The 27675-nt window shown below is 34.9% G+C and overlaps 1 protein-coding gene across 6 annotated transcripts in view; it reads right to left on the minus strand.

Annotated features, from left to right (window-relative positions):
- The window catches only part of slo (calcium-activated potassium channel slo), a 427716-nt gene that overhangs the window by 104909 nt on the left and 295132 nt on the right, over window positions 1–27675 (minus strand). For all 6 annotated transcript variants that reach the window (XM_069824442.1, XM_069824447.1, XM_069824444.1 and 3 more), the window contains one exon: window positions 24157–24310. In XM_069824442.1, the coding sequence (XP_069680543.1) occupies window positions 24157–24310 (154 nt within the window). The remainder of the gene's footprint in view (window positions 1–24156; window positions 24311–27675) is intronic.

The raw sequence follows: 27675 nt of genomic DNA on the forward strand, positions 1-27675 counted from the left end.
TCACCAAAATGTTACGAGCTTTCATTACTTTAATTGTTCCAGAAACTCATAGTTTTGCAAGTCTGTATATTAATATTTTTCACTGATTATTTTTTGTAATCCTTGTTCGCGAACATTTTTACATAGTATGGGTTATGTCCACAAACAGTTTCCCCGTATCAAATTGACCAATAACATTTAAAATAACTTCTAAACAAGAGACGCTTAGGGTCGTCTTTACTGTTTTAAAAATCATAACGCATTTTCGAGTCATTTTATGTAAAATGGAACCAAGAAACTTCACTAATGGTTACAATTTATTTCTTCAATAATCAAATTGTGGACACTGTGAATCCCTGAAATCCAAGCGTGGCTGCACGGCTAACAAAGTTACGAAACACTCGGACGCGTGAGTGGAAGATCAAGATTGTGAGAATGTTAGTTATTCAGGAGAAATGTATTGATCCAGAAAAAAGATTGTTAATAGAATTTTGACGATAATCGAATTTAATGGTAGGCCTATTAAATAGCCAATGACGATTTGTAGAAACAACGACAGTTGAGGACGAAAATAACAGAGGGTCCTCTATACATGAATTGCACAGTATCCAACAAAATGATGTAGACTAATTGGAGGAGGACAGTGTTTCATGACCAGACAGTGAACTCTGAAATATAATATGTTAATAATCAACGTCTGGATTTTGATGTTATATTTTCTTTTCTTCGAGTCACGAGACATTGCTTGTATATTTATGAATTATATTGTAAAAATATAACTTTTACTTTGTAATTTTTTGACGATTCTTCTGTTGTTAGTGTATGTCATTCAAAAGTTACTTCAAATTTTGAAGAGTTATAAATAGAGCCCGGATGTTTGGCAAAATGCCTTTTTACTGGGTGGAAGTAAATCATTATTTGCATAGATATAAATGTGATTTGGAGTAAATCAAAGTGATAATGCCAATTTTTATTTTACCTATTTTGCCTTCTTAAGATATATCTTACTAATAAAATGCCTTTTTTTTTTTTTGTAATTTTAAAGAAATATTTCTTGTTTATTTGCAATTTTCTAATTAACTGTAATGTAATGTGTATGAAATTTAAATATTTGAAACAATGACTAACTTTACTAACAATAGTAAATAAAAGTAATTTATTTCGGTGCTTAATCTGCTAATAATCGTGCTTTAATACTATTGATGTAAAATGAATAATGATCGACAATCCACAGTTACAAACTGTCATGTCTTCACGATACCAACAATCAGCTCTATAATTTTAAATATTAAGCCCGTTCTCACAGAAGTTGTCACGTAGCATTTTCAATTGTTTGCTTTCATATTTTTAAATCTTACTGTTACAATTTTGTGCTATTATTGTAGGAGAAAGAAATTTGAGTGAGGAACAATCAGTTATTGTCGGGTGACAGAAGGTATAAGATCACTTAGCTGGAATGCCTAAATTAAGTAAACCATTGAAAAATAAACTTCATGCTTATATCAGTGAATTTGGTGTTCATGTGTTTTCAACCGATTGAACAGTTTTGTTATGTAATTAAGGTTCGTGAAAAGACAGTTAATCACGAAAAAAGTATTTTATAAGTCGACATGCGTCACCTACGAAGTAAATATGTGAGTTATGTTGATATAATTTAAATTTATTGCTAAAATATATTATGCCTTTTTAAAATTTATAATGCCATTTTCAAAGATTATTGTGCTTTTTTTTTACGTTTTTATTGCCTTTTTTGCCTGCCTATTTTAACTGTTAAAAATGTCCAAACTTCCGGGCTCTATTTATAAATATTATAATATTTAAGATAGAAAAAAAAATCACTGTTTTAGACAAACAATGGGGGGGTTTTCATGTGATGCTTTTTGCATTTCCATAGTTAAAATTTTGCTGATTAAAATATTATTTTATTAGTACTGTTACAAGAATTCTGAAGTTTGAAGCCATTGTTCTATCATTAAAGCTTAGAATACAGCTAGTCCAATGGTATTATAAAGGAATGAGAGTCATTCTCAAGGTCTTGGAAAATTGAGAACACTTAACAATTTAAGAAAACGTCCATATTCCATTCGTAATTGTGCGGATTTAATCAGGAAGTTGGGAAAACTGGTTCTGTTTGTGATAAAAAGTCTGGAAGATCAATGGCAATAATTAATGATGTCCCTGCTGCGGAAGTGCTTCAGGGAAGTAACGAAATAAATACAGGGGCATCATTTTATTTTTACTAACATTTTTAATATTAACCTGGATATACCTTTAGAGAACCGGAAACACAGTTTTCTACCCCCTTCCACGACTGTAGTTCGATGATACTGGCGTAAAACACAAACAAATCATTCTACTCGGTATAGGAGGGAAGAAATGTAGTTCATCCATTTACGTAAACTGGGAAATATCACGATTTTGAGTTCGATAATTTTCATTAGGTTTTTGTTTAATCAAAATACAGTACTGTCACAGTCTACTATAGGTATACAGTCACGAAGGTTGAGTTTTGAGGGTGCTAGAAACAATAGACTGTGACGGTACTATTTTGCATTGCCTGTAATGAGGCGACATTAGCGATCCTAGTGGTGAGCTACTAACTTATCTACTGTTTGCATATTTACTACGTATTGAGCTTCGCGACTGCATATACTAGACTGTGGTACTGTATTAAGAATAAGTGTTTTTACTCACGAACTGAGTTATCCATGTGAACGTATTCATTATGCAGTGTATATTATATTGTCTACAGAACATTAGCGTACAATGTAGAGAATGAAGTTAAATTGAAAAATAATTATAATATGAATATTTAAATACATTTTTTAAAATGGTGGCCGTTCATTTCGATACAGGCTTCAGTTCTAATGGGCATATTATCGCACTATAGACTATTGCATCTAATTCCAATTATCAGTTTCGTCCTTCGTACTAGTAACTCATGTTGAAATAATTCTGTACCTACTCTATAAAAGAGTCCCTTACGTACTGTAAATTCAATCTTCACTTCTGCCCGACCCGCACAGATAAAATTACTCAGAGATGCTATCTACTGTCCGTCCAAGTGGTTATGCCGCAAGATCGTAGAAAGCGGGGAAATCACGTGACAGTTAATTACTTAACGAGGCCCTTTTATTTAAGTTATTTTAAACAGTTGTATAATATTACGTAAACGTCCAATTCCTAACAGAAATTAATGTTTTCAGAAAAGAGCTAATACAGCCCAGCTTTTACAGAGGGGCGCAGCAGAAGCGGGTGGGGGAAATGGGGATGCGACGTAGGTAAACGGACAGTACCTGTGCGAAAATATGATTCAATATTGAAAGCTCTTTCGTCACTGGAAAACGCGAACATATTTCTGGAACGTACTATACTTACTCAGTACTGTTTACTATATGCGGCCTTCATTCTGTGTGGAGGGCAGTTGGAACTTCATTAGTAGAAGGGGTGGGAGTGAAGTACATTAAAAAACTCGGGTACAATAAAAATTGAAGTAAAAATAAAATGATGTCCCTGTAGAAGTAATTATTATAGAATTAGTAGTGTTAGTCATGTGTTCAGTCAAATGAGTTACAGCACAGTTTGGAAAAGTCTAAGAAAGCTCTTAATCACCCCGCTTCAAGTTATCAGTTATCTTCCTCGAGTGACTGGCCACCTTTCCAAGTAACGCATTCAAAAGGTGGAAGACACTGACCTCTATCGGAAGAAAATAGAGATGTGGGACAAATTGCGGAAAACACACCGATCACCAGTTCATGGGGAAAGTACGCACTACTTTTCTAAAACATGGTCACTGCGCAGTTAAGTGATAAACTCTACTTTGAAATTCCGATCATGCAATCAAGATGAAGGTATCATGGAATAAATTAAAGAGGTGAGGTATTGGAGAAAGTAATAGCATCTAGTGAAAATACAGATATAGATATGCAGTGTCCCTTGCAGTGTCCATAGCCCAAGAACATAATAGATCAGTGTGGTGCCTATTTTAAGCAGCACTAAAGAGTAAGATAAAAGAACATCATAATGTGCTACAATTTAACCAGATAAAAGTAAGTGCACCTCAAACCTTAATAGTGACTGCTCCCAAATACAAGATCTGACACAAAAGTTCCAGGACCAAAATTTCATACCTTCTAAGAACAATTCGTTAATTCATTCTCGTTTTCATCACTAAAAGTATAAACTTCTGAAATAGATAAACAAGACTTCAAAAGATAATCTTTTGAAGGATGATCATAAAATGTCTCGAAATTATACTGAGATCTGACCAATATTTTAGTTCAGTACTGTCAAACTGACTTGTCTAGATTACAATTTTTCAATTACTCATGAAAAACACACAACACGATGATTCGAAGGATGGATTTAGAAATCCTACTCAGAAATATAGACTTTTGGGCATTTCACCTTGTATGGAAATTAAAAATTTGCAAAGTTTTGGAACTGGACATCAATGTTCTATTTCCAAGCAATAGTATTGCGACCTGAAAGATAATCTACTCTTGGACTCCTTATACCTGACTACTCAAAACAATAGGACACTTATTGTTTTAACGTTTTGGAAAGTTAGTACGAACTGCATACACCCTTCATATTCAGGGAAAATTAGTACGAACTGAAGGATAATCTATTCTGTTGGACTCGTTATGCCTGGCTACTAAAAACTGAACATTTATTGTTTTAACGTTTAGGAACTGCATACATCCTTCATATTCAGAGAAAATTAGTACGAACTGAAGGATAATCTATTCTGTTGGACTCGTTATGCCTGGCTACTCAAAACTGAACATTTATTGCTTTAACGTTTTGGAACTGCATACATCCTTCATATTCAGAGAAAATTAGTACGAACTGAAGGATAATCTATTCTGTTGGACTCGTTATGCCTGGCTACTCAAAACTGAACATTTATTGTTTTAACGTTTTGGAACTGCATACATCCTTCATATTCAGAGAAAATTAGTACGAACTGAAGGATAATCTATTCTGTTGGACTCGTCATGCCTGGCTACTCAAAACTGAACATTTATTGTTTTAACGTTTTGGAACTGCATACATCCTTCATATTCAGAGAAAATTAGTACGAACTGAAGGATAATCTATTCTGTTGGACTCGTTATGCCTGGCTACTCAAAACTGAACATTTATTGTTTTAACGTTTTGGAACTGCATACATCCTTCATATTCAGAGAAAATTAGTACGAACTGAAGGATAATCTATTCTGCTGGACTCGTTATGCCTGGCTACTCAAAACTGAACATTTATTGTTTTAACGTTTTGGAACTGCATACATCCTTCATATTCAGAGAAAATTAGTACGAACTGAAGGATAATCTATTCTGTTGGACTCGTTATGCCTGGCTACTCAAAACTGAACATTTATTGTTTTAACGTTTTGGAACTGCATACATCCTTCATATTCAGAGAAAATTAGTACGAACTGAAGGATAATCTATTCTGTTGGACTCGTTATGCCTGGCTACTCAAAACTGAACATTTATTGTTTTAACGTTTTGGAACTGCATACACCCTTCATATTCAGAGAAAATTAGTACGAACTGAAGGATAATCTATTCTGTTGGACTCGTTATGCCTGGTTACTCAAAACTGAACATTTATTGTTTTAACGTTTTGGAACTGCATACACCCTTCATATTCAGGGAAAATTAGTACGAACTAAAGGATAATCTTTCCTGTTGGACTCGTTATGCCTGGCTACTCAGAACTCAACAAATATTGTTATAATGTTTTGGAACTGCATACACCCTTCATATTCAGGGAAAATTAGTACGAACTGACGGATAATCTATTCTGTTGGACTCGTTATGCTTGGCTACTCAGAACAACTCAACATTTATTGTTATAATGTTTTGGAACTGCATATACGTTCCATCTTCAAGAATAATTAGTACGATCTGAAGACCGTCTATATTCTGTTGGACTCGTTATGTATGGCTACTCAGAACTGAATATTTATTGTTTTAACATTTTGAAACTGTATACACCTTTCATTTTCAGGGAAAAAATAGTACGAATTGAAGGGTAATCTATTCTGTTGGACTCATTATGCCTGGCTAATCAAAACTACTGGGCTTTTTCATTTAATATTATGTGTCTGAAAACTGCATACAGGTTCCATTTTCAAGGAACATTATATTCTGTTGAGTCCATTTAATGTCATGTGTCATGTGTTTTCAAGGAACATTATATTCTGTTGAGTCCATTTAATGTCATGTGTCATGTGTTTTCAAGGAACATTATATTCTGTTGAGTCCATTTAATGTCATGTGTCATGTGTTTTCAAGGAACATTATATTCTGTTGAGTCCATTTAATGTCATGTGTCATGTGTTTTCAAGGAACATTATATTCTGTTGAGTCCATTTAATGTCATGTGTCATGTGTTTTCAAGGAACATTATATTCTGTCGAGTCCATTTAATGTCATGTGTCATGTGTTTTCAAGGAACATTATATTCTGTTGAGTCCATTATGCCTAGCTACTCCAAACAGTTGGGCCTTTCATTGTAACGTTTAGGAACTGCACATAAATTACATTTTCAGGTAAAGTTATTACGACTTGAAGGATTATCTATTCTGTTGGACCCATTATACTTGGCTACTCCAAACAAATGGGCTTTTCATTTCAATGTTTCGAAACTGCATACAGGTTCCAATTTCTTGATAAATTAGTACGACCTAAAGAGCCACCTATTCTATTGGAACCGTTATACTTGGCTACTCCACAGAACTAAGATTTGTCCATACATGCTTCATCTCTATAGAGTATCGGCTACAGACCTACTAATTCAGTTGTTTGAAGCAGTCATACATAACGGTCCTTACATCAGTAGCGGCTCGTGGTTACAAAGGTTGGCAGTTCTGCATGAAAAATAGTGTATTTAGCAAACGCATGCTGTTTATTGCATCTAAATCGGATGACGCGTGTAATTACAGCCCCTTCTCGAAGTTGACTGTGCGCCCGAAATTGTACTTCAACCATCCGTGCCCTACACCTGGTACAACTAGTCACGTAGTGGAGATGTGCCCCACATGCTTTTCTAGTTTTTTTAAGTCAAATTAACTAAATCCTTCACTCCGGTGTTTGACCATGTGTTTTCTCCTCTAAACAGAATACACGGAAGGTGGAGAAAGAGTTTTCATGAGCGCAGCAAAAAACCAATCGTTTCCATTACACATTTCGGTATTAAAATTACTGGTAGGCTACATGATTTTTTTCAGAAATTTCAATATTTAAATTTTGTGTAGGACGTCCTAATTTCTTATGTTAACATGCAATTTCTCTTTTAATTTCGAAAAGGGTTGGTCGATTAGGTTTTCATTTCATTCATTTTTAATATAAAATATTTCCTTAGACACTCACTAATCACATCATACCACCCACAGTACTATAACACACTGGAACTGTAATGATATACAGTAGTCCAGAAGCCTGTGTGTTCTAACGCAGGTCATAAAGAGATGAGGGTGTTGCCGGTTCTTTTGTATATTCGGAGAGAGCTGCTTCGGTTGCAGCGCTAATGCAGTCTTATGGGACGGTGAAGAAAACCAGTTTTCTGCTGCCGGCTACCCTGCGTTGAGCTCCAGGAACTGCCGATCACAGATCCGAAAAGTACACTACAGCTAACATTCTCGAGCAGTTCAAGGCTCCTACAGACAGTAAAATCTCGAATCGAAGGAGAATGAATTGGAAAAATAAATGAAACAATGAACTAGATTACATAAAAGCACATTTTACATTTTTAATTTTTTCAGGTCCATTTAAATGGCGGTTCTGCAGCTCTGCAGTTCTTATTGTAGAGCCGCCCCTGCCTTACATACTCTTCAAGTCGTTCTAACTAGCTCTGCAAACGGAAGCTATAGTTTCGAAACTCTTGACTGTTAAGTTCCAGCATTTGATGCAATACCCAAAAGTCTTCTTCTAAACATAATCACCGTTAAATCCTAACATATCGTGGGATTATTACATCTGTAACAGCAACAACGAATACACTTGGTTCTTCGCCACTTTCCAAGACGAATGTAACTTTATTACAACCTTCGAAACGTCGTGTTTTATATATTTCATTAGCAATAGAAAAACTCCAATCTAACTGTATCGTCTTATTTACTACTAGCCTTACTTTTTATTACAGATTTTAAATAAATATATTTTTCTCTTTGTTGTTATAGGGTTTTTAAAGCTTAAAAATTTTCAGAGAATTTTAAAGTTAAATAATTACAACAGCAAAAGTTACAAAACATAACTGGTAAACCAAATATTGACTTTTCAAGTCTTGGAACTTTGTCTCACTTTATAGATTCGAAACAGAAAAGGAAATCACACTCTTTTTAGTGCTTGGAAAGTATTGTGGTGCTTCGAAAACAATATATAGTGGTGAAATAAGCAGCAAATAGGTTAGAGCCAAGAGGAGCATGAGTGACAGCATAGCTGAGAAGTCTAAAACCATTCAGCAGTTATTATTTCCCTTCAATTATTGGTTAAAGTATTCTTAAAACTTCTTCACAGATATTAAAAGCAAAAGTAATGTTATGTAAATATTAAATATATTAATAATCGAGTAAACTTAAGTAAAATAGTTTTAAAGTGTTAACCATATAATCTACTGATTTAAATTATTACACAACGTGCAAGTTTAAATATTTAAATATAGAAGAGTAAACAAAAGGCGTAAGAGAACAACTTTTTCATTAAGACCAGGGCTATTGAAATTAAGTACTGAGTGCACGTTTTTCAGAACTTAGCAATAACAGGAGGCGGTATTGCTAAGTTCTTAACCTAATACGGAAAAAAAAGTTACTGTATCTTAAAACAAAGGTTTATTTAGTCAACACAATCATCTTTTAGCTCCACGTATTTAATATAACAGTCATAAAACAATTCTAAATCTTTTAGAAAAATTGTCTTGGCCTGCAAACCACTTTTCCCTATGGCCTCCCAACTAACACTCTATATGCATTTCTGGATTCGCCTATACGTGCTACATGCCCCGCCCATCTCAAACGTCTGAATTTAATGTTCCTAATTATGCCAGGTGAAGAATACAATGCGTGCAGTTCTGCGTTGTGTAACTTTCTCGATTCTTCCGTAACTTCATCCCTCTTAGCTCCAAATATTTTTCTAAGCACCTTATTCCCAAACACCCTTAATCTCTGTTCCTCTCTCAAAGTGAGAGTCCAAGTTTCATAACAATACACAACAACCGGTAATATAACTGTTTTATAAATTCTAACTTTCAGATTTTTTGACAGCAGACTACGTAGATGACAAAAGCTTCTCAACCGAATAAGAACAGGCATTTCCCATATTTATTCTGCGTTTAATTTCCTCCCGACTGTCATTTATATTTGTTACTGTTGCTCCAAGATATTTGAATTTTTCCACCTCTTGGAAAGATAAATCTCCAATTTTTATATTTCCATTTCGTAGAATATTCTGGTCACGAGACATAATCATATAATTTGTCTTTTCGGGATTTACTTCAAAGCCTATCGCTTTACTTGCTTCAAGTAAAATTCCCGTGTTTTCCCTAATCTTTTGTGGATTTTCTTCTAACATATTCACGTCATCCGCAAAGAAAAGAAGCTGATGTAACCCGTTCAATTCCAAACCCTCTCTGTTATCCTGAAGTTTCCTAATGGCATATTCTAGAGCGAAATTAAAAAGTAAAGGTAATAGTGCATCTCCTTGCTTCAGCCCGCAGTGAATTGGAAAAGCATCAGATAGAAACTGACCTACACTGACTCTGCTGTAGGCCTACAATTCACTGAGACACATTTTAATTAATCGAACTAGTTTCTTGGGAATTCCAAATTCAATAAGAATATTATATAAAACTTCTTTCTTAACAGAGTCACATGCCTTTTTTGAAATCTATGAATAACTGATGTACTGTACACTTATGCTTCCATTTTTTCTCCAATATATGTCGAATACAAAATATCTGATCAATAGTCGATCTATTACGCCTAAAACCGCACTGATGATCCCCAATAATTTCATCTATATAAGGAGTTAATCTTCTCTGACAAAATTTTGTACGACGTCAACAAAAGTGATATTCCTCGAAAGTTGCTACAATTAGTCTTGTCCCTCTTCTTAAAAATAGGTACGAGTACAATTATGGACTCCTTCCATTGTTCTGGTACAATTTCCTTTTCCCAAATAGCAAGTATAAGCTTATAAAAATAGCTAGATAATACGCTTCCACCTTCTTGTATTAATTCTGCTAGAATTTGATCAATACTTGGAGACTTGTACTTTTTCAGATTTTCTATCGCAATTTCGACTTCAGAAAATGTGGGTTCGGGTATAAATGGCTCATCAGTTTGTATTTGAATTTCGTCCCGATCATTTCTATTTGGCCTATGTACATTTAGTAGTTGTCCAAAATAGTTTTTTCATCTGTTCAGTATTGAATGAGAGTCTAAAATAACAGATATCCTAAATTGTAGGCCATTATTTAAATAACGTGAAGAATATAAAACAAAATTAAAGTTAATCTCGTGTGACAGCTCATAAAAAACAAAGAAAGAACTAAAAGATTAATAAATGAATACTCCAGAAAATCGAAAAAGGCGAAGAACCAGAAAGAGAAGGCTAGACAGAAATATGGTATGTTGATGGAAAATCACGGGTTGAAATGGCGATGTGTATCCAAAGTTTGGGAGCTTAAGACGGAATAATTCGTTCTCAATCGAATAACTGGACTGTTTATCAATTTCAATGAATGTAGGGTTAGTTCAGATGTTTCTATTAAGTATTTGATCATGAATTTGTTGAAACCTGCATCAACATTTAATATTATTACCATGATATATCACTAAGTATCTGCGTTTTTTTACGAATAAAAATATAAATAATTAATGTGTTGTGCAATTCTGCCACCAACTAAACCTGAAAAACATGTTTTTTAGTTATAGCCTATAGTTTTTTAAACATTAATAGCGTACTAAAAAGCTAACGCGTTAGTTTCCAATGGCACAAAGCTTTAGGTACCAAATTTTCTTCGACAAAGAATCAGTTTATTCAAGCAGTTAACTTGAATATTTCCCAAAATACGAAGCTACTGACTGTTATTAAGTGCACTCATCTTGTATCCTCTTAACTCTAAGCAACTTAAGATAAATAATTTATGTATTAACGAATAACTTAATCCCATACGTTGTAGGTAATTATATTCAATATCTGTAAATACTGAATTTAGATTCAGTTCCAACTATTTTTCAACAAAATTTTCTGGTCCATCTAAATACTGGGTGAACAATAAGCATTGACTCTCGCGCTCGGCTTGTCCGTCCGCGGCAAGTCAAACCGATAGAAGCCGATAGTACCGCCACACTATTGGTTGTGAAGCCCGCTGCCTCTAGGTCACGTCACGTTAGTTTGTGTTATAATTTCTTAGGATTAGTATGTGTTCTTTAAGGTCGTTATTCAGTGTATGTGTGTATTAATTAAATTAATACAGCTCGAATCAGATATTCTATTCCGCAAAGAGTGTTTACGTATGTATGATTCGAAATGTCGATAAGAAATCATATTGTTTTCCGAGGACTTTAGCAAACCTGGAGAGGTGGAAAGCTATTTTCCTGACATTAGCTCTTAAAAAACACGTAAATACGACTTATATAACATGTTTACGTTGAATTGATTTTAAATTAGGTATTCATATGAAGAGTCCAATGCAAGAATGATGGATGTCACTTTCTTGTCGAAAATGAACCAAGACTGTCAATGCATAGCTTAACACATATAGAATGTACATAGAGAGTTATATGGCATTAACACTGATAGTCATTGTCCAGTAATGATCGGAAAATCACAGTTAAGGGGAATTGGACGTTATCACATGCAAAGTAATGGTAAAAATAGCCTATCTTCAAGCAGTCATAAATGTAATACTATTTATCTCAGCTATTTCATTTTTTTAGTGATATATGTATACACATTAAACTTTAAAATGAAAGAAGAATGATTAATCTAGTGTAAATCTTACCCTTAAATTAATTTTTGAATTTAAACATATGTTTTATATAAATTCACTACATACCTGTGATTAGGTACACTCTATTCACTTATTATAGCACACATTGAAATAAAATTTTGGCCACTTACTGCTAACAGATACGAAAACATACCCTACTAAAATTATTAAAATATCTGTAATATTATGGGCACAGGGCTTATACTAATCTTCAATTTTTTTTAAATTAATTGACGGTGATGATTACTATAAGCCCTATGCCCATAATATTACAGATATATGAATAATTTTAGTAGGGTATGTTTTAGTATCTATTAGCAGTAAGTGGTCAAATTTTCAATTCTATATATATTATAATAAGTGAATAGAGTGTACCTAATCACAGACATGTAGTGAATTTATAAAAAAAATTGTGCTTAATTAAAAAAATTAATTTAAGGATACAGATTTACTCTAGAGTCACCATTCTTTTTCATTTTAAAGCTTAATATGTATACACACATAGCTAACAAAAATGAAAAAGCACTGATTAAATAGTAGACTATTATATTTATGACTGCTAGAAGATAGGCTATTTTTACCATTATTTTGCATGCGATAATGACCAACTCCCCTTAAGCTTTGAGCGCTAAGCATTTCAAACTTTCAATTGCTTCTCCTGCAAAATGCATTCCAAATGACATCTATCATTCTTCCAGTGGACTCTTCATTTAATATCAGTTGATTTTAAATTAGGCATTCATATACAGAGCTATTATTATCATCAAAGGTCCCAGAAAAGAGCGGCCGGCCGCGCCTTACGTGGTTTCCGCCGAGCGCGTAACCATTTCTCCGGCGCTTCTCCAATACATAACAGTACTAACAATAAATGTTCAATAATAATTTGGACTTATCATGCTCACAATCGTTGCTGAAAATGGCTCTAATTTGCCGCCACACACAACTGACATCTTCTGATAAACGAATGAACAACACTCTGAAGTTCCACATTATTGATAGCTTGGATGTCTTCTCGTTTTTTTATTGGGTTATTTTACGACGCTGTATCAACATCTAGGTTATTTAGCGTCTGAATGAAATGAAGGTGATAATGCCGGTGAAATGAGTCCGGGGTCCAGCACCGAAAGTTACCCAGCATTTGCTCGTATTGGGTTGAGGGGAAACCCCGGAAAAAACCTCAACCAGGTAACTTTGCTCCGACCCGGATTCGAACTCGGGCCACCTGGTTTCGCGACCAGACGCGCTAACTGTTACTCCACAGGTGTAGACTTCTTCTCGTATATAGTCTTTTAGTTCATCTATAGAATGAGGATTTTTCCTATAAACCCTACCTTTTAGTTTTCCCCATAAATAAAAGTCACAGGGTGTTATATCTGGGCTTCGTGGAGGCCACAAATTGTCACTGATTACTCTCGTACCGAAAATACTCCTCAATTCCCTCATTGACACGGCAGCTGTTTGAGCAGTGGCGGAATCTTGTTGGAAATAAACTGACAATCGTTCCGCGTAAGAACACTACGCTTTATGCTTAATTTTCGTTTCTTCACCGAGTCTCTTTTTTTAAATCTTTTAGCGAGTCGTCTGTTTTGGCAGAAGGCACAGGTCTGTTTGGAAACTTCATTCGAAATTTTCGTCTTGTTTTCGCGCACGGCCTTCTGCCTTTTATGTATAGTAGTGGCAAAAAAAACCGGACCGATGGAATAATCAAAGTTTCCGAAATGAGTCACTGCGCATGCCACGCCCGCATTCACAAGATAGCGAGTAATCTATTGAAATTGTTGTAGTTTCGAATGCTGACGTAGCCCATTTCGAAAGTCATTAGAAAATAAGCTAGTAAAATTCATGTTCTGGGAATAATAAGTTAATTAAGTAGTAAAATATCGCTGAAATCGAAAAATATTGGGAATGAATTTGAATAAGAAACAAAAGAAAGTTTCCTTCCCAGGCAGAATTCGAACCACGAAAGTCTTAGTTACCAGTCTATCGTGCTGTCACTGTGAACAAGGCTCTGAAATCAGCTACAAGGGTCGGTCCGGTTTTTGTGCAACTACTGTACGTATTGTACATATATGCACGTTCACACAATTAGAATTTGTTGCTAGGCATTACAGATGCCTCAAACTAGGAAGCTGCCTGGAGAGGGGAAGTAGTAGAGCTAACGGAGGGGGCCCACCTAGGCTCCGATACCCAGGTATAGTCATATTATCTGAAAAGTTGACCTCTTGACAATGTATTCAAGATGTACCCTCCCTATGCAGCCTTCTCAACTGTTATTAGAACTGAGGTGTACCGTTCTAGTCCACAGTGCACAGCAGTAGGCGGACAGTGGTAGGAGAGAAGTGCTCTATGCGCCTACGCGAACGAGACAGCTTGCTAGTTTGAGGCATCTGTACTTAAATCAACAATAATCACTAAACTTTATACACTAACGTTGTACACTTGAAGAATTTCATTACAAGACTTCTAAGCACACTGAATGCCATATGGCTATTGGAGGTTGATTTTGCGGGAGAAACGGTTACGCGCGCCTGAAATCACGCAGGGCTTGGCCGCCCGGCCGCTGTTTTTTGGGACCTTTGATAACAATATCTCTGTACTTCTATTGTACAACATTAATTTTTTTTTTTAATTGTTAACTGCCTCCCATTGGAGGTAGCCCAGAAGGACTCAGTATACTCTCCTACATGAATTTTACAATATTAAATGTTTACATAAATTTGTTGACAGAAAATTAAAATAAACATATATGAATTACAAAGTGAAGAGAAAGAAATTAAACACAGTGAATATGATGACTCAGAATTTGGTAAGAGCGTTTCAAAACTGAAGTTATGATGTCAGTAGTAAGTGTCTGTGGTAGTTCAAAAGTCTTCCTGAAGCTTTCAAAGAACTTGGTAATCACACCACGAGCTCCAATAAGAAGACCAATCACCTCAATGTTTTCAAGCTGTTATTTTTCTTTGAAGTAATCAACTGTTGGGAGATAAATGTTGATCTTTTCTTGATTGACATCCTCCGGCTGGCTACTCCCCGTTTCAATCCTTATGGTGGGATCAATTATATAACCTTTCTTGGTAGTCTGGGAATACGCTATGATGTCAATACGTCTAGAGGAGCCATTAGTAGCAAGGCAAAAGACTTCCTCTTCTACTGTCCAAGAGATTTTTTTTCAAAGCAGTTGCAATTAAGGATCGAACATGATGATGTCTGGCATTTCGGAGGAGTAAACCTCTGTTACACTGACCTTGGACGTGGGCAAGGGTTTCATTCTCCGGGCAGTTTATATGGTATTCCACAGTCTTCCTTATTATCCATGGATTCTGTCATTGTTGCAATCGATATATACGGTCAGTTACGTTTCATATTGCATTAACAACAAAAAATGTATCAATTTTATTATAAACATAAAATGTTATTATAAATACAGACACAAAACTGAATATAAGCTGATGATGTAGGCCTAATGATAACAGAGCAATAATAGGGTTTATATGCAATGCCTTCTGTGTATCTCTATTTCTAACGGCGTCGGAGTTGTATCCGGTGTGGCTTAGTGGATAAAGCATCAGCACGTAGAGCTGAAAACCCGGGTTCAAATCCCGGCGCCGGAGAGAATTTTTCTCCGTTCCATTACTCTTTCATCGTATGATGACGCATAATATCTGCATGGAAATATCATATGTACTTCGGTACATTAAAATAATATATATGATATGCGTAAATCACTTCGTGATTTAAGACGGCGCTTATTCCGTCGGATCCCGGCCAACTAGTCACTCATATCGAGTGCACCTCAGCACATGTGTGGACTTCGGTCCTGCGTTCATAGACATCTATGTCGTAGTGCAGAGGGCGACCACTAGAGGGGACCCAAGAGTTGGAGCTTAATCTGAGACGATTCTAACCGGCGTCGGAGTTGTATCCGGTGTGGCTTAGTGGATAAAGCATCAGCACGTAGAGCTGAAAACCCGGGTTCAAATCCCGGCGCCGGAGAGAATTTTTCTCCGTTCCATTACTCTTTCATCGTATGATGACGCATAATATCTGCATGGAAATATCATATGTACTTCGGTACATTAAAATAGTATCTATTTCTATTGTTTCCTAAGCGAAATCCTCGTAACACGATACTATTTCAAATCGATAGCGACTTCGACTTGACATTTCTTTTTCAGCCCGGTGTAAGTGTGTATGAAATCGGATTACTTGCAGAGAGATTTCCAGTCGTTAAAATTCCAAATCGAAATCTCTTAGACGTCTTTCACATTTCTTCACGAATATTATGTTTCACTTCATCCAGAGTTTGGGAATTTGTCTTGTACATTTCGTTTTTTCAACTTCATTTTGTTTTCGAACGAAGCATGGTTCCAACTACGTAAGTATGTTAATATACCGCGTAGTGTCATGGTTAATTTCTTAAGCAGATGCCAGAAATGTATGGGAAATGGAGGCACTTTCAATATCTCCTCGCGCGACATGATTGAGTAAATTTCTTTTACTTTTCAATGTTCATTAACAATAACTTACGAGAGAAATCCCCGTGGGTAGGTTTAACTTATACTGTACCGCGGACTTCCTGACACTTGTACAACGGCTTCATTGGTCTGACTTGCTTCGGACGGACAACCCGAGCGCGTGGGTTCAAAGCTTATTGTTCACACAGTATTTGCATTTTTCTGGATGTATGTCCAATTGCTTCAGCTCTTAACATTTTAAAACAAAGAATGATTCTAATGCTGAAATGCTTCTGTATTAATTTTTGTTCTTCTACATTTAAAACTGTTACAACTCAATATATACAGAGTTAACCGTGAGTAATGTCATTAATTGCAGGGGGTTATTCTTTGAAATATTTTAAACAAAAAAGTTTAATACAATTTTGCTCATTTTTGCTTCCTTTTCGAGATAAAAATGGTTTTGTATTAAACATTTTTAGCGTGTTTTAGGAAAGCCAATTCCCAATATGTTCAGTCAATTTAAGAGAGCAGTGTATTATGATAATAAATGACTGAAAGAATTTTAGTTTTGTTCTTTAAATGTGCAGAAATTTGAATCGAACAAATGTAACATTTTAAAATTCCCTTTCAGAACGGAAAGATACATTTGTTCGGATCAAATTTCTGTACATTAAAAGAACAAAACTAAAATTCTTTCAATAATTTATTATCACAATACATTGCTCTCTTAAATTGACTGAGCATATTGGGAATTGGCTTTCCCAAAACACGCTAAGAAATGTTTTATATAAAACCATTTTTTCTCCAAAAGGAAGCAAAAACGAGCAAAACATTTTTGTTTAAAATATCTCAAACAATAATCCTCTGAAATTAATGACATTACTTACGATTCACCCTGCATATTTAAGATGGTCTGCACAGAAACATTTCAAAGAATCCCAAAGTATTCCAGCATATAGTTCAGTATGTCCATAAAAGTCCTAGCAAAGCACCACCACTAATGTAACTGTAAAGGTACGTATCATTCGTAATATAAAATTTGTCATAATTATAATAAAAATCATTGTAAAATTTACATAAAATAATATCTGATAGATATATCAAAATTCTCATTTTCCTAATACCTCCCCTTTTAAATCTTCTTGTGCGTTTAATTTCACTTTATAAGTAAGAAGAAAACGATGAATTTCCTCATAGAGAAAATAAGAATAAATTAATTTAATATTCTGAAATGCTATAAACTTAGATTTTAAACTCTCTTATAGCCCACACTTTAAAACTAAAACTTCATGAAAATGAATGTTATTGCCGCATAAAACATAATAGTACATTATGCAACGAGCCTATAATGGTAGTAATTAAGACGCGAGTATGTTTATGAAATGAGTGCAAGCGAGTTTCATAATTTTCATACGAGCGTCTTAATTACCATTATAGGCAAGTTTCATACGACTTTTTATGCTCGACCATATTTCTAACTTGAAATTATTCATAAGCATTCATGTTATTCTTATCTGACTGGGGAGAGGAACTGACCTTGTGCAATATCTCATAAATTGTGAGACGTGCGCAGACGCGAAAGTATTGATTTTTTCCGAGACACAAATGTCATTGACCTTGATATAATCTAGAGAGTAAAATAAAGATTAATCTTGATATAACCTTGAAATTGATTTAGACATTGAAAAACGAGATGACAAATTCAATTTATTTGAATATTATTTACAATTAACGCTAATTATTATAGTAACAGAACATAACCTTTTGCGACAGTATTGGATTTCCAGCCTCGGTGACGTTTCGCTAGTTGTCTTTCGATTGCATATCCGAGAATAATTGATACTTGCGCTTTCATATTGCTACAATGATGTTTTCTGATTGGTGGAACACCTAAACTTTAATGAATAGGTGTACTTTAATGAGGTCCATTAAAGGGCTACTACCAGGTGTATAATTACTACGTTTCGGCATGGTCGAGCATAAATACAATTAAAGCATGAGTTCAAACTGTATTATATTATGTAATATTGTGTACCACACGGTAATCCATACCGAAATTCATAACAACACATAACCATAATTTGTGACTGGCACAAATAATATTTTTATGCTCGACCATGCCGAAATGTAGTAATTATACACCTGGTAGCAGTCCTTTAATGCATGTCATTAAAGTACACCTACTCATTAAAGTACAGTTGTTTTCAGCCAATGACAACTCAGCTTACAGGTGTTCAGCCAATGACAAGTCAGCTTTGTACCGTTATAAAACCGCAAGTATCGATTATTCTCGGATATGCAATCGAAAGAGAATTAGCGAAAAGTCACGGAGGCTGGAAATCCAATACTGTCGCAGAAGGTTATGTTCTGTTACTATAATAATTAGCGTTAATTGTAAATAATATTCAAATAAATTCAATTTGTCATCTCGTTTTTCAATGTCGAATTCAATAATCAAGGTTATATATCAAGTTTAACGGGATTACATCAAGGTCAATGACATTATTGTTCCTCGGAAAAAATCAATACTTTCGCGTCTGCGCACATCTCACAATTCACGACCTAGAACAAGGTCACTTCCGATCTTGTCAGATACAAATAAAATGTATACATCTGAATAATTTCAAGTTAGAAATATGGTCGAGCATAAAAAGTCGTATGAAACTTGCCTATAATGGTAATTAAGACGCTCGTATGAATATTATGAAACTCACTTGCGCTCGTTTCATAAATATCCATACTTGCGTCTTAATTACTATCATTATAGGCTCGTTGCATAATGTACTATTATATTATATGAGTCATCAGTATGGTAATTAAATAAATTTAAATTATTATTTAAAGTCCTCTTCTTGAAGAAAATTTAAAGACATTTCTATTATATCGTATATAAAAGTGTAATCTGCTACACTCCAATCGACAAATAGGCCTACATGATTCCAAAATGTATTTCCTTAGAAATGTTGGAACAGTGAGCCAAATGTCTAAAACTTTTATTGAAACTCTCTATTAAATTGTATACCGGTAGCTAAAAATAAATATTATATACCATACACAAAATAAATAAAGGCTTGAAGAAATTACTACGAATCTAAATGTTATCTAGAATATCTTCTGTATAATATATAGATTTCATTTTGTGAACACGCGTAAATCATTAGAATGCGGCTCATAATGTAGAAAGACAAAAATTTCACGTAATTTCTTCTTCCAGATATGATAAAAATCTGTGAATTTGGCTCAAAATTCCCTTTTAAACTCTACTACCACATTCCCCTATAAAAGAGAAGATTTTGAGATGTAGTATAGATCTAATATTTGTACCCTAATTAGGGGAAAAAAAACATAATATTTAACTTTATTCCGTAAACTGGGGTTACTTTGAACACAGAGGAAACTTTGAACATTTTTTTTAGAAAATCATATTTAGGTTTCTACGTGCTACACTAGTTATAGATGGAGGTAAATTATCATAAAAATCATTCTCATACCAAATTTACGTGCATCTAACATGTGTAGCATCTAGAAACCTAAATATGATTTTCTGAAAAAATGTTCAAAGTTTCCTCTGTGTTCAAAGTAACCCCAGTTTACGGTTCTCATTGCTTATATAAAATAGTAATTATTTTCTATTTATGGTTTTCTTTCAAGAACAAAATATGTACCCTGAATGCATAAGAAATCTTATACATAACAAAAAAACACAAGCAAAAATAGAGTCTATCTTGTTTTCAACATATCCAAGTGATCAGACTGAATACACAGCCTTCAGATTATTTTATCGATTAGGTGTTACTGGTAAAATATCCATTCTTGTTAATAATGTTTAATTCAGACATCGATGACAAATTTCACATTTTCTTACTTAAGACCTTCCTGTAAGAAGAACTTACTGCTACAGTATTTAGAATATTATCACTTACTCTTATCTTCACTTAGGCTATATGTAAACAAATGTTAAATCACTTAACAAAAGGCAAGACGCTTCAACACATAACATGTAACTAATCATGAAAGCTGGCCGTCGTACATATTATGCCAGTATGTCGACGTCACAACACTGCCGACCAAAATTTCAACACAAAAAAATCACAGGCTTTTCTCGTTTGATGATCCATGCACTCAAACACACCCATTGGTCTACCCAGACCGATACAATTCAAGTCACATTTAAAAATTAAATGATCATAATAATTCTATTATCTTATAAATATCAACATGTAATTTAATGATAAAAAATGAGATCGTCATGAATGTCTTCACTATCGTGGAATAAGATTATTACTTCGGAATATGTATGATAAGAACTTTCTTGTGTTAAATTTTAACGTACCTTGTTAACATGTTTCGACCTATTTTGGGTCATCTTCAGAACTGGTCGTTGTTGGTCTTGGCGCCTCTTGTTTCCTGTGAGGGTGCGTTCGTAGTTTAGAGTCAAAGAGTGTATGTGTTTTGAAATTGAGTTGTGTGTTGAGAATATCGTTGGGGTGTGTTTTCGTGTGTCTGTATATTTCATATTGTTCTAGTGTGTTGAGTTTCTGGCTTTTTGGTTGGATGTGCAGTATTTCCATGTCTGTGTTGATGTCTTTATAGGTGTGGTTGGCATTTGTGATGTGTTCTGCATATGTGGAGGTGTTTTGTAATTTTGTTATGGCTGTGATGTGCTCTTTGTAACGTGTTTGAAATGATCTACCTGTCTGTCCTATGTAGAAGTTGTTGCAGGTGTTACATTTGAGTTTGTATACGCCTGTGTGGTTGTATTTATTTGTTTATGTTGTTTGTGTGTTGAGATGTTTTTGTAGAGTGTTAATCGAATCCGCGGAAATGAGACTTTACTACTTATTGCCGGATTTTCCTTCATAGAGTTGGTCAAAAATACAAATATAAGAGCACAATTACATATTTTTAATCTAACTAAAAAAATCAGAGACTTAAGTAAAATTCATCTGGTATCAACATAAATATTGAGGTTGGAAGATCACCGAATCCCAACAGTTGTAACTAGAGGTGTGATTTTTTTCGTATTAACGATATACGCGAAATGTGTTAAAAATTTAATTTTGTACATGGAAAATGCAAATCCCTTAATGCAAGTCCAAACTGAAGTGAAATATATACATGAATTTTCGCGAAATTTATAGAAATCCACGAAATTACTTCATAATCACGATATTTTCAATAAAAAACAGGTTTTATGGATAATTCGCACCAAAAACTACTCTTTCTTCCAAATAAAACGTGAAAATCTTCTTCGTTAAGAAATATACATGAACAGTTCTACATAATTATCTGATCGTTCAGCATTACATGTGTGTGGTTTCTGACAACGATGTATGCATAGTTTGAAGAACTACTTCCAGGGAGCAGCGCAAACAGACAACGATCATTTCTCTTTCCCGTATCAACTGTATTCCTGTGATCAAGAAGGCAGTGCCGTCACCCGTTCATAGTCTAATGAAACTGAATTATGAATTTAATTAATGGTGCAAACAATTTCCTGTTTGTTTCAAATGGATTGTTTCAATAATAACTAAAAAAAATGTTTATATAATTTTTAAGTTTCTTTAGCCATGTGGCAAACAACGGTCGAGGAAAGCAAAGGACGCGGCACAATGGAAATAACTAGGAAAAGGCATTGTAAATAACGAACATTAGTGTTGAAAATATTGTAAATAGTAAAGTCAGTGTTTGTAAAATTTCTAGTTAAATACTGTAAATAGTAATCTTAATGTTTGTCAAAGTGCTGGTGTTAGTAATACGTGGACAGTGCATAAAATGAACAAAGAACAAAGTGCTCAGTTTAGATACAGTTAACAGTGTTAATAACCGTGCCACGATAGTATCCACGACAACTATGTCAACTCACCTGGATTGGCTCACCAAGCGAGTACCCATGAGCCACCTCTGTAAAGAAGGTCCTATCCCCAGCACAGGGGGCCTTTGCCCAACATGGGACATCATGACTCGCTCATTCACTCATTCGTTCATTCATTCAAATTTCTTTAGGGTGCGAAATATGCGCGAAATTGCTTGTTTTTTTTATAAAATATTCACCGAAATTAAACCATTTTAAACACCGAAATCAGAGTAAAACAATCACCACCAAATCACACCCCTACTTATAATGGATTACAGATCTAAGGATTATATGAGTAGAGGTGTGGGTCGACCCCATGCAAGCTGGAATAAAAACTTCCTTTGATATCGGAACAGGCCAAAAGGTCTATTCCTTGCAGTATAAGAAGAAAAAGAAGAAACTATAATATTTTAGGACGACCGATTTTGATGATACTATTTCGAATGAAAGTTAATAATGTTAAATGAAGTAAATTATAACGAAACCAAATTATGCAATGTTCAAAGGTTATCGAGATGTATTTATTTTATTTTATTGTATTATTTTACGACGCTGTATCAACATCTAGGTTATTTAGCGTCTGAATGATATAAGATGATAATGCCGGTGAACTGAGTCCGGGGTCCAACACCGAAAGTTACCCAGCATTTCTTCGTATTGGGTTGAGGGAAAACCCCGGAAAAAACCTCAACCAGGTAACTTGCCCCGACCGGGAATCGAACCCGGGCCACCTGGTTTCGCGACCAGACGCGGTGACCGTTAAGGCCTATTCACAATGAAAATTAAACATACCCGTAACATAAACATAGAAGTTTGCGCCCAGGCTACCAAATGGGATCATTCAGAACGATTCACATAAGCATTGACATAAACATTACCGTAAGACGTTAACATGAAAGTTTGCAAACTCCAAACTTTCATGCTTATGCTTACATGATTTGCAAACAGAACACAATCGTGGAGCGCTGAAGTATACGACAGAATATGAGGAAATGGCGTCGTTGTTAGGTTTCCATGGTTACCAAGTATGTTTGCTGTTATGTTTATTTTCCCATCGTGAATGATGATATGACTTCTTGATTTTACTGTAACGTTAAGTTAACGCTTACGTTATGTTTAATTTTCATTGTGAATGAGCCTTTACTCCACAGGTGTGGACTATCGAGATGTAGGCAGCGGAATTTGCGGTCTACCACTTCTTTCATTAATATTCATTTGTTCACGGATGTTTGTGGAACTAATCTAGCGTTCTGCATGACGGCATTTGGTTGCCATGGAAACATACTACTGGCACCCTCCTATATCCAGGCCGTTGTAATCTTGCGCTTGACAGTTGTTATTTGCGTTCGCAATCCTTCCTCCGAAAAAGCTGAACCCTGTGCAGTAGCCTTCTGAACCAATCAGAACATAGTCGTGGATATTTCCAACATTGGAGAACATTTTAATTCAATTAGAAATGATTAAGATTACGTGGTGATGGTGAAGAAGCTGACAAGGATGATGATGATACCTTCTCAGACAGTGAAATGATTCCCTCATATGGCGTAAATTTACGAAAATAATCATAGCAATGAATTTGATTGTCTTTTTATTTATAACATTCAATTTTAAACTAAGTAATTTCAGACTTCATAGCAAACATAGACCATGTACTCAGGGAATTTGTGATCATAACTATTCGAATTATGACAAAAATATGCATTTAAAAATTCTGAGGTTAATTTATATAATATTGTAAAGGTCTGGGCAGAATCCGTTACAATGAACACGTAACATTGGATCCACACACGCACCAACGCACAGATGCAGAAAGATAGATAGAGAGAGAAACAACCAACAACCAAGGGTTAGCTTCCTACCTGTTGTAGCCCCCACCTCCTGGCTGCTGGTTGGGCGAGACGGCCATGTTGTCGGGCGTTGAGCGATTCACTGTTGGCTTCACTTTGTTCACCTGTTTACTACTGCTCATAGAGTTTACCATCGCTGTTGGTGTACTTCTGTGATTGCGCATCACTGCAAAAAGGAATTAAGGTTACTTAATATTAGATCTTCAGTTTAATGACACAAGTAATAAACATGATTGACTGATTAAGCAACAATAACTAACATAAAGAAAGCGAAATACTTATTAAATTCATTTTCTTGTAAAAGAAAAATCTACGTGTTCAATTATGAGACGCATATACAGGGTGATTCATTAAATTACACCGACACTAAGACGGTCCATTCTTGTGGTTACTTGCTTACTTACTTACTTAATGGCTTTTAAGGAAACCGGAGGTTCATTGCCGCCCTCACATAAGCCCGCCATTGGTCCCTATCCTGAGCAAGATTAATCCAGTCTCTAGCATCATATCCCACCTCCCTAAAATCCATTTTAATTTTATCCTCCCATCTACGTCTCGGCCTCCCCAAAGGTCTTTTCCCCTCTGGCCTCCCAACTAACACTCTATATGCATTTCTGGATTCGCCCATACGTGCTACATGCCCTGCCCAACTCAAATGTCTGGATTTAATGTTCCTAATTATGTCAGGTGAAGAATACAATGCGTGCAGTTCTGTGTTGTTTAACTTTCTCCATTCTCCTGTAACTTCATCCCTTTTAGCCCAAAATATTTTCCTAAGAACCTTATTCTCAAAAACCCTCAATCTCTGTTCCTCTCTCAAAGTGAGAGTCCAAGTTTCACAGCCATACCATTCTTGTGGTTATCTTGAGTAAATAAATGTACGTGAAAATGGCTCTTAAATCATTATATAACTATTACAAACTGAATCGTAAGGAAGGAAGTCACGTGACTGATTTGTAATGTGTAAAAAAATATTTTTGTGCAAGACACTGAAAGTTGTAATAATGCACAACAATTACAAACATATGGAAAAACAGCAATTTGGAAGGAAAATAGGTAATAAACATGAAGCCATCACAACTAGCAAAAATGTATCTCAAATAACTGTAGTTATTGTTAACAACGGCAAAAAAAAATATAAAATACTAGAACGCGTAATAGTACATTATGCAACGAGGCTATAATGATAGTAATTAAGACGCGAGGATGTTTATGAAACGAGCGCAAGCGAGTTTCATAATTTTCATACAAGCGTCTTAATTACCATTATAGGCAAGTTTCATACGACTTTTTATGCTCGACCATATTTCTAACTTGAAATTATTCGTAAGTATTCATGTTATTGTTATGTGAGTGAGTGCAATAGCCTACCTCATGAATTGTGAGATGTGCGCAGACGCGATAGTATTGATTTTTTCCGGGAAACGAATATCGACGACCTTGATAATAGTAAGATAAACATTAGTCTTGATATAACCTTGAAATTGAATTCGACATTGAAAAACGAGATGACAAATTAAATTTATTTGAATATTATTTACAATTAAGGCTAATTATTATAGTAACAGAACATAACCTTCTGTGACAGTATTGGATTTCCAGCCTCCGTGACCTTTCGATAGTTGTCTTTCGATTGCATAACCGAGAATAATCGAAAACCTGAACTTTAATGAATAGGTGTACTTTAATGACATGCATTAAAGGACTGCTACCAGGTATATAATTACTACATTTCGGCATGGTCGAGCATAAAATAGCATTACGGATATATCATTAAATAACAAGAAATGTATTTATAATACAGAATGTTTGGAACTTCTTCTTCATACTGTATAGAATTACTGTGTATTTTAACCTACGCAAAAGATTGTCAGTAACTTTATTTTATTTCATGTAGCAGAAACGAATTGTCATTGTCTTATAAATTGTAATATTTCTATATATTGAGTTTATTTTCCTTGCAAGAAAATACGTTCACTTCAGATTTTCAAAACTAAACTTCCCTCTCCGAGGAATCTCACTGCACAAATTTGAATTTTCAAATAAGAGTGACCGGACTAAAGATATACATAAACAACAGAGTATAATGCGGAAATTGTACATTATAATTTTAAACGTACAGCGCAATCGATAGAAAATCTAACCGAGATTTGTCACACTTGCAAGGTCATTGTTTGCATCACTTGCCGCGCAAGTGCAGAAACAAAATGAGGACAGGTTTATGTATGTCGTTTCCTTATCAGTCGAGAATTTAAATGTTGACGCCACAGCGTAAAGTGCAGTGCGTGCTGAATCTGGGATTTTCATCGAACTGGCGAATCGCCGAAATCAGTTCGTTTGTTGCAATCGACTGGTTTAAGATGATGAAGAGTTGAAGTCTGCAAGCAAGCAAACGAGGCGCTTGTGAAGAATGTCGTGACTATCGAACGAGGAACTTTCAATTCTCTACTAACCAGTCTAATTGACTTAGGTGGGTTTCTAGCGAATGACTAACCTTACTTGTTTCACAATTTCTTCAGTCGCATGTTTTTAGGATGTTTCCGTGTTTTTTAAATCAAGTTTCCACTCTCGTAGAGTTCTACCCCACTCGTAAACGGATTTGCGTATGAGAGGATCCACATTCCATTCCCTTCGTCCAGGCAGTCGAACACGTGTAACTTATTAAAATTCTTCAAACAAGAGAATGCACTACACTTTACGCTGTGACGTCCATATCTCGACTGACAAGGAAATATCTGATGCATAACTATCTTCATTCCGTACCTTCGATTGCGCGAAAGGTGACACAATGACCTTGCAAATTTAACAAAACAAATCTCGGAGAGATTTTCTATCGTTTGAGCTTTACGTCACAAAATTGCAATGTACAATTCTCCGTTTTATATATATTCAGGGTGTTTCACAAATACTTTGACAAACCTTGGGGGCATGTTCTTCACACCAAAAAAGGAAAAAAGTTAATAGAAACACATGCCCGAAAATCCTTAGTTTTTTAGTTATTAATGAAAGAACATAATGAAACATCTGTTAGATATTGTCAGTTTGGTAGCAAGTGTTGCAACTTTAATCAATTCAGAAACTCATAATAAATGTTCAAAATGTTCTCCTGCAGTAAAAAGTCTCCTTGGCAACACATAGCCATCTAGAATACAATGGGTGCATCAGCAGACTGGTATCAATAACATCATTCGATTATCTAACAAAATGAATATTATTATCGGTCACAAACTTAAGTTAAATTGTTGGATTGTACCTCGATACGCTTTGAACGTAAACTTTAATTGTTATGAGTTTCTGAAATGATTAAAGTTGCAACACTTCCTACCAAGCTGACAATATCTTAACAAATGTTTCATTATGTTATTTCATTAATAATTAAAAAAAACTAAGAATTCTCGGACATATGTTTATATGAACATTTTTTTCTTGTTTTATTGTGAGGAACATGACCCAATGTTTGTCAAAGTATTTCTGAAACACCCTGTATATATTCAGCCTGGTCACCCTGTACAAAAATAGCTGCGTTTGGTA

Source organism: Periplaneta americana, chromosome 4 (genome assembly GCF_040183065.1).
Source record: "Periplaneta americana isolate PAMFEO1 chromosome 4, P.americana_PAMFEO1_priV1, whole genome shotgun sequence".
Taxonomy (NCBI): Eukaryota; Metazoa; Arthropoda; class Insecta; order Blattodea; family Blattidae; genus Periplaneta; species Periplaneta americana.